We start from the raw sequence: 9,479 nt of genomic DNA on the forward strand, positions 1-9,479 counted from the left end.
TTGCTTTTGTTTCATAGTCTAGAAGAAAAAATGTGGACTATCTGAGGTTCTTGAGGAGCACTTTGAGAACCACTGCTCTGTATAGCATGAGCTTCTGTTGTCTCCTTTATTAAATAACCAACATTAACTCAAACAACATTTACTGCCAGTTTTATCTGATTTCTTCAGACATATCTATCTAAAGACCAGTGCTTCTCAAACAGGGCCCCTCAGGCAGTCCAGAGTTTTGTTCTCACAATACATAGAGCAAAAATGGGGACCATTTGGGGGTCCCTGAGGACTAGTATAAGACCTGCTTCTGTAAGTGGGAGTAGCTTTACGACCTTGGTCTTGGAGAACCACCTCGCCCTGCACATTTTAGTGTTTATTCTGCTCCCAACACACCTAATCTAGCTAATCAGCTAACTAACAAGCTTTTCCTGAGCTGAAGGTAATGTGTTACAACAGGAAAACACAAAAATGTGCAAGGCGGGTTCTCCAGGAGTTGAGAACCTGTAAGATAATATATGGTAACTAGCTATGAGCAGGCTATCCTGAATATACTGGATAAAATCATTATCCTGGATACCAGAAAGAACTTCTTGTATTGGCAGGGAAAGGATATGATGGAGTGGCATTGCTACCATACAAATAGGGGCTTCTCCCGCCATGGATTTAATAATTTGGTTGTGATCCCGGGCCCAGTTAGTATTTTCCAACAAAATAGACTAAGTGCTGTATATATGTCCTCAACAGTACCCCATACTTTTATTTATTTATTTGTTTGTTTCTGATGTAGCTGTGTGTATGTTGCATATAAAGAGTTGGTACTGTGTTCCTGAGTGTCCCCTCTTTGTGCCTCGTTTGCAGGCCAGCACTCTCTGAGCAACAGCCGGGACGTCAGCGCCATGGACACGTTGCCGCTCAATGGCAACTTTAACAACAGCTACTCTCTGCGGGACGAGGAGTGCGACGACCCTGTGCTGCGCTGCCCGGCCGAGTGCGCGCTGGGCCTGGACGATGCCGCCTTTGAGAAGATGATCATTTCCGAGCTGGTGCACAACAACCTGCGACCGCGGGGCGGGGGTGGGGCCGGGGGCCAGCCTCCTCCCCCCCGGGGCCGGGACAGGGGGTTTCCAGCCGTAGCCTCCCGACACGCCGTGCGGTGCAGCGGGAGCAGCAGCGGTAGCGAGGACGATGCCATTGTGGCCGACGCCCCCGCCCCACCCACTTCTGCTTCCGCCGACCGCTCGACCCCACTGGAGCTTCTTTTGCACCCGCACCACCGGGACGTCCTGGATGCCCCACTGCTGCCCCAGCGGACTCATTCGCTGTTGTACGGCAACAGGCAGGCGCCCCGCCGGCCTGCCGTTAGCCACGGCGACCGAGGGGATGGAGGAGAGGAGGAGGAGGAAAACGAGGAGAAAAAAAAGGTGGGGCTTGAGGAGAACACGCAGTCGCCCAGTAATAATAGAGACTCGCTGTACACCAGCATGCCCAACCTCAGAGACTCGTCCGTAGAGGACGAGCGCTCACCCGTTTACCCGCAGGACGGTGAGGAGGACGAGGAGGACGAGTGTTTGCCCTCCTCTTCCTCCAGCCACAGCGAGGCTAACGACGAGCCGTGCCACAAAAGCATGCCGGACCTCGGTGACGGCGCGCAGCCACTGTCCTATTTCCACATCGGCAGACGAGGCACTAGCGAGGGCTGCATTGGGCCCGGAGCACCCGAGGCCTGCCAGATGGCCCAGGTTGAGCCAGCCCTTGACGGACAGATGCAGCTCATTACCAGCCTCTGAGCAACTCTTCACAATCCTTCTCTCCTTCCTTCCTTCTCTCGGCCCCGGACGGTTTTCATAAGCCCCACGTTCAGTCTTAAAGGAATACCCCACAATTCTAATGGAAGCCAATGAGGAGATTCTTCCATTCTAGGTGTACTGCAAGTCCATGGTTCTTTGGTACTAGGAAACTAGAACAGATACATATTAGTTAGAAAAATAATGCAGTGTTCCTTTAAGGCCAGAGCACATCAGCCCAGCGTTCTCCAGCAAACCTAAATGTTTGGTTGGTGTGCCATACTTGTGTGTGATATCTGAGATATTCTAGGATGCCCTCCTCCTTTTAACACTGTTTTAAAGTGTTCCCCCATTTGCACAGTTCTAGATTGTTCTTCCTCAAATTCACACTGTTCTTTAATGCTATTCTCCATATGTACACTGTTCTCCAATGTCCGTCCCAGTCATAGGGTGCGTCCCAATTGCATATTAATTACTAATACCAACTAGTTTTTGAGTATGAAGTGTGTGGTCTAGATAAAAGTGTCAAAGTTTGAGTACACTCAATATCCTCAGTGCATACTCAGAACCGGTCGTTTATCCCTTTATTCCATAATGCAATGTGAAATGAAAAGGAAGGATCTACTCACGCCTGGAACAATTATTATTTTTAAAAATGGTGGCTGGAGAGGCTACAAAGGCTGGAGAACTTGCAGTGACTTATGTTGTCATAGCAACGTGTCCAATCACTTCCTGTTAGTACAAAGAGGGTTAGTACAATAATATTTAGTGTAGTAACCTGTCGAACCCGCACTATTAAGATTAGTATAAAGTGTTTATTGTATTAGTGTGTAGTACGCAATTGAGACGCAGCCATAGTGTTCTACAATGCCCTGTTCCCTACATCCACACTCTTCCATTCACACTGTTCTAGAATGTTCTTTCCCACATTCACACTGTTCTAGGATGTTCTTCCCTCTATTCATACTGTTCTACATTAGAGTTCCTACATCTATGCTATTCTAGAATGCCCCCTCTCTCATTCATACTGTTCTAGAATGTCCTTCCCCCATTCATACTGTTCTATTCATTCATACTGTTCTAGAATGTTCTTCCCTCTATTCATACTGTTCTAGAATGCCCCCTCTCTCATTCATACTGTTCTAGAATGTTCTTCCCTCTATTCATACTGTTCTAGAATGTTCTTCCCCCTATTCATACTGTTCTAGAATGTTCTTCCCCCTATTCATACTGTTCTAGAATGTTCTTCCCCTATTCATACTGTTCTAGAATGTTTTTCCCCCATTCATACTGTTCTAGAACATTCTTCCCCCTATTTATACTGTTCTAGAATGCTGAGTTCCTACATCTATGCTATTCTAGAATGGCTTCTCTCTCATTTATACTGTTCTAGAATGTTCTTCCCCTATTCATACTGTTCTAGAATGTTCTTTCCTCATGTATACTGTTCTAGAATGTTCTTCCCCCTATTCATACTGTTCTAGAATGCTGTTTTCCCACAGTTCCTAGAATGCTATTCTAGAAAGCCCCTCTCCCATTCATACTTTTCTTACACACAGAAATCATACTGTTCTAGACTGTTCTTCTCCCTCTTCATACTGTTCTAGACTGTTCTTCTCCCATTCACAGCATTTTACAGTGTTCCCCACATTCACACTGTTCTAGAATGCTCAACTTCTTACTTCACACTGTTCTACAATGCCCCTCCCCACATCCACACTATTATTTAGAAAGCCCCTACTCCTTTAGTTATACTGTTCTAGAAAGTTCTTCTACATTCATACGTATCTAGAAAGTTCTCCCCTCTTTCATGATGTTCTATGATGCTCTTCTGAAGTTCACTCTGCTCTAGATCGTTCTTCTCTTTCTGGAATCTGTTCGAATGCTGGCGTTTGTTGGGTAACGCTGGGTCAGTGTGCCATGGCCTTATTTACCTTTCTTCAGTTTAGTTGATTTTAAGGATGAGTGGACTGCTGATGCCTGTGTATGTGTGTATGTATGCGTGTGTGTGTGCGTGTGTGTGTGTGTATGCGTGTGTGTGTGCGTGTGTGTGTGTGTATGCGTGTATGTACGATTGGAGTTGACTGGAATCTATGTGCCCAGCATTGCGCGAGGGGTCGGCCCATGTGTGCTCATTATGGCCACAGTTTTATTGCTTCTCTGATGATCCAAGACCCGCAGACGTTCTTCTTTCTTCTCCTTGTTTTGTTTAGTTTTTTGTTTTTGTTGTTTTTTTGTTGTGTTTTTTTTAAGTGGACCAGCCATCTGCACGGTTTAAATCACTCCGCTGTGGGATGGTGGCCGCTGAGGTGGGAAAAGCACACAGGCTGCTTGACGAGCAAAAAAAAAAAAGGTGTTTGTGAGAAAGGCTGGCGTTGTCCGCGCTCCGGCCATCGCTTTGTATGATATCCTGTACTGTTTGTACTGTTCCAATGAAAAAAATGGACAAGAAGACATGAACTTTACCCATGCTAGTCTTTCAGAACTCTTCGAGAACTGTCTCGGGACATTTCCGTCGGACAGTCCCTTGGACCCCGCAAGTGCGTGGGGGGGAGGGGGTGCGGGTTGACCCACAACTCATGTCACGGACTGGACTGAATTTAAAAAAAAAAGAAGAAGAAGAACAATAAGAAAGAAAAAGAACCACTACTCCTGACTCAGGCCTTATATTTTCTCTATTGCACATGTAACAGTTGTAAGAATGACAGCTAAAGAAAATATATTTTGCTGTACCACAAGTGGAAAAAAGGAAAAATAATATTAAAAAAACAGATAATTAGAAAAAAAAAGGATTATTGCAACCATCATTGAAATTGGAGACATTTCGGGACGGGGTTGCACTTTTTTGGGGTTGAAATGTGTGAGATCTTCTTACATTTTGCTCATTGTAGAAGCTTTGAGGACATGAAAAGAAGCCCATATTCACATTTCCACTTGTGAACAGTGTATTTGCTTTCATCAGTTATGGATTTTAACAGTAAAATTCCTTGTTTTTCTTTTTTTTGTTGCCAATGTACGTGTGCAGGGAAAAAAAGCTTTCTTCCTTCTTTTTCCAACCTAAAAAAGTTCCGTCTTGCACAAATTGGGAGTGAATTGGACTTCTATGTAATTTATTTTGGTGTAAAAATGCTTGGCAGTAATTGCCGGGGACAAAGAACCTTTTTTTGTGTGTCAACATAATGTCTTATAAAACATATCTCAGCATTTGACACTAAATAATTTATTAGATGAAGTATGGAAAACCAAGAAATAATAATAATAAAAAAAAGGTTGGAAAGAAAGTGTGTGAGAATACAGCGCCGTTGTATTGGTTTCAATCTTTTGTAGGAGCCCATTGTCAGACGCTGATGTAAATTCAACTCTTGTTTGATATCAAATAAATGTGACAATTTTTTTTCCTATTTGCAAATGCATGGATGTTATTCCGCATGCCATCAAAACCTGCCGAGTTCCGGGTTGATGGTTTTACACACGCCGCAACGTGGAAATCACACTTCCTGCAGCATTTTATTAATGCATTCCTGAGTTTGGCTCATCAATTCTATACTGTTTAATTACAAAGTAACCTAATTAAGTCGATTAGCTGGTAATTAATATGGTAATGTTTTCCAAAACAACATACACTGGAACAAATGAGGCGGAGAGCATTTACTCAAAGCAATAGGCCCATTCAAACACGAGCTGGGGTGATTGCATGCACCCCTTAAATGGAAACCGCCGATGGCATTAAAGGAAGAGCAGTTTGCGGCGTTCTCGCACTACATGAAACCCTGATGGACTCGGAACCTCCAGAAACTAACAGAACCTCACGCTGCTTTTCAGCCGCTCTGCTGCTGTAATTCATCAGGATATTCAACACAATCCTGTCCCATTCCTTCTAAACGGCCCCTTCAAACTGCACTGCAATGTGTTTTCACCAATCGCAGTTCTTTCTACTTTCCACAATCTTCTAGAACGTTCTTCTCTCATCCCCACTGTTCTAAAAAGTTCTAAAAAGTCCCTGCTCCCATTTCTTCTAGAATCTTTATCCCCTTTCATAATGTTCTAGAACGTTTATCCCCTTTCATAATGTTCTAGAATGTTCTTCCCCTTTCATAATGTTCTAGAATGTTCTTTCCCCTTTCATAATGTTCTAAAATGTTTATCCCCTTTCATAATGTTCTAGATTGTTCTTTCCCCTTTCATAATGTTCTAGAATGTTTATCCCTCTTTCATAATGTTCTAGAATGTTCTTTCCCCTTTCATAATGTGCTAGAATGTTCTTTTCCCCTTTCATAATGTTCTAAAATGTTTATCCCCTTTCATAATGTTCTAGATTGTTCTTTCCCCTTTCATAATGTTCTAGAATGTTTATCCCTCTTTCATAATGTTCTAGAATGTTCTTTCCCCTTTCATAATGTTCTAGGATGTTTATCCCCTTTCATAATGTTCTAGAATGTTCTTTCCCCTTTCATAATGTTCTAGAATGTTTATCCCCTTTTATCATGTTCTAAAACGTTTATCCCCTTTCATAATGTTCTAGATTGTTCTTTCCCCTTTCATAATGTTCTAGAATGTTTATCCCTCTTTCATAATGTTCTAGAAAGTTCTTCCCCCTTTCATAATGTTCTAGAATGTTTATCCCCTTTCACAATGTTCTAGAAGGTTCCAGTATTTATAGCACGCCAGAATGTTTTCCTCCTAATCTCATAATGTTCTAGAATGTTCTTCTCCCATTCGCAGCGTTCTAAAATGTTCTCACCTCCTCTTTCAACATCAGCTGTCGTCACTATTCTACCTCAAATTGATGTTGGCGTTAGACTGAATTTTGGTCACCCGACATCTTGACCTACATTCAACCAGATAACGACGTCTATGTGCTGGGATGTTCCCCGTCTCTTTATACTGCAGGACGTTCTTCTTCCCTTCACGGTGCTCTGAAACGTTCTCATTCTGGAATCTGCCTAAAAGAGGCAGGGTGGGATTAAAACACACACGGCTTCATGCTCCACTGCAGTATTGAGACCTGGAGTCATTAAGACACACTGGCAGTGAAGGAGGCACTGCATGTGTATGTACACTATAATCAGCACCTCGGATTCCTTTGTTGGGGGATTAGCCATTCTCCATTTGTTCTGTCAACAATGACGCGTGACATCTTTCCCTCTCGTTTTTACCCAGCAACAGCTCCCGCACTGCATCGCTCCCACTTCTGAATGCTTGGAAGTGTGTTGGGGCCGAGATCTCGGAGATAACACACACACACACATACGCACACATACACATACACATACACACACGTACACATACAAAGAGAGCGAGAGCGCAGCGAGCTAGAACAGCGAGGAGGGGAACAGGCCTACGGAGAAAAGGCAGCAACAAATGAAAAATTCACTTATTATTCATACAGTGAAAAATATCCGCCCTGCGCTTTTCCCCCTCTGTCGGAATCTGGCTGGTTAGCAGTTCCGCTCCTGAAGGAGGAAAGCTCTGATTTTTAACCTGTTTGCTTAATTCAGTCTCTGGGTTTGATGTGGACTGCCTCGTTGTAGAGAGACGCCCCCAGCCAGGTGGAACCAGGTGGAACCAGTGTCACAAAACCTACAACACAAATATCTAGAACGTTGTTCCACTATTCATAGCATGCCAGACCGTTCTTCCCTCTTTCATAATGTTCTTCCCCCTTTTTAATACGGTTCTAGAATGTTCTCTATTTCATAATGTTCTACAATGTTCTTTCCCCTTCATACGGTTCTAGAATGATTTCCATTTCATAATGTTCTAGAATGTTCTTCCCGCTTTTATACGGTTCTAGAATGTTCTCTATTTCATAATGTTCTACAATGTTCTTCCCCCTTCATACGGTTCTAGAATGATTTCCATTTCACAATGTTCTAGAATGTTCCTCCCCCTTTTTATACGGTTCTTGAATGTTCTCTATGTCATTATGTTCTACAATGTTTTTCCCCCTTCCTAAGTTTGTAGAATGTTCTTCCCCTATTCATAGCATACCAGACTGTTCTCCACTTCATAATGTTCTAGAATGTTCTTGCCGCTTTTATATGGTTCTTGAATGTTCTCTATTTCATTATGTTCTACAATGTTCTTCCCCCTTCATAAGGTTCTAGAATGTTTTTTCCACTATTCATAGCACGCCAGACTGTTCTTCACTTCATAATGTTCTAGAACGTACCTTCACCCTTTTATACGATTCTAGAATGTTCTCTATTTCATAATGTTCTAGAACGTACCTTCCCCCTTTTGTACGATTCTAGAATGTTCTTCCCCTTTCATCATGTTCTAGAGTGTTCTTCTCCCTTTCATCATGTTCTTGAATGTTTAATCCTCTTTCATATGGTTCTAGAATGTTCTTCCACTATTCACAGCATGCCAGACTGTTCTCCATTTCATAATGTTCTAGAATGTTCTTCTCCCTTTCATCATGTTCTAGAATGTTTATTCCTCTTTCATATGGTTCTAGAATGTTCTTCCCCATTTCATACGGTTCTAGAATGTTCTCTGTTTCATAATGTTCTAGAATGTTCTAGAATGAGAACCTGCTCACGTCCACTGAGAGTTCTAATAGAGCATTTCTTTTGGTATTATTTTGCCAAACAACACCCGGCATGTACACTTTTTGTACACCAAATGTTTGTGGACACCCCTGCTAATAGATACATTCATTGCTGACACTGATTTACACTTACGTTTACAGCGTTTAGCAGACGCTCCTCTCCAGAGCGACTTACAAAATATGCTTCACTATTTACTCCAAAATAACCTCAGCTAGTTTAAATAGACTAAACATTCAAAGATCCTCTAAGCTTAGACTCCACTACTAAACACAAGTCAATAAGGAGACCATAGTACTGCACTCTTCACTCTCGGAAGAGGAGGGTCTTCAGTCTGCAAATGCACACACACACACACACACACACACACACACAGCTTGTCTAGTCCCTGTAGAGAAGCACTGGCAATAGTTTAGTACGAATACTGACTCTGGAGCAGATTAGCATGAACCTCATGCCAGGCGTGGGCTAGAGGGACATGAAATCCCCCCCCACCCACCAACAAAGGTGCAGAGAACCACTTATGGTTTCCATAAAGAACCATTTATGCAGATCTCTATTAAAAAAACTCGCTTAAAGAAACAATTGCTTCAAGAGACATTATCCTATTCAGGCATCTGGTTCCGTTCACCACCACTGTAAAGAGTTCTGGCTCACTAAGTTTGTCTAGAACTGAGCTTTCCACATCAAACCACTCCAAACGACTGTTCTGACCGCAATGGTTTATGCATAAACCTGCATGGTATTTGCATAATTCACATTTAATAAAGCCAATTATATCATGTTTGATACATATTTGAGTTTTAATAAGCCTTAAATAATACATTCATAAAATATTTTAGATATAATAATATATAATATATAATTGTATATACATATATTTAATTTTAAATAAAAATATTTAGATAAAAAAATAAAAAAATATAAGAAATTAAGAAATAATAAGAAATTTTCTGTATGTTTGTTTAAACAATCCTTTTGTAAGTGAGATATTGCAGATGTATGAAATATGATACTCATAATTACTACATAATTGACCAGATCGACTAAAATAAAATCAGCTTTTAAAGAATAATAATCCTTTTCTGCCAATTGTTTGACGGTTCAGACTGTAAAGGGTCTCTAGATTCATTTTATTATTGTTATAAATAAA

At 41.8% G+C, this 9,479-nt stretch overlaps 1 protein-coding gene across 9 annotated transcripts in view; it reads left to right on the forward strand.

Annotated features, from left to right (window-relative positions):
- Nucleotides 1-5,176, forward strand: part of LOC140561978 (adhesion G protein-coupled receptor L2-like) — a 195,573-nt gene extending 190,397 nt beyond the window's left edge. For 7 of the 9 annotated variants that reach the window (XM_072687298.1, XM_072687297.1, XM_072687299.1 and 4 more), the window contains one exon: nucleotides 850-5,176. In XM_072687298.1, coding sequence (XP_072543399.1) covers nucleotides 850-1,778 — 929 coding nt within the window. In that variant the 3' untranslated portion in view covers nucleotides 1,779-5,176. The remainder of the gene's footprint in view (nucleotides 1-849) is intronic. The other 2 variants (XM_072687301.1, XM_072687302.1) reach the window with 2 other exon arrangements.
- Nucleotides 5,177-9,479: the final 4,303 nt, after the last annotated feature.

Source organism: Salminus brasiliensis, chromosome 9, assembly GCF_030463535.1.
Source record: "Salminus brasiliensis chromosome 9, fSalBra1.hap2, whole genome shotgun sequence".
Lineage (NCBI taxonomy): Eukaryota > Metazoa > Chordata > Actinopteri > Characiformes > Bryconidae > Salminus > Salminus brasiliensis.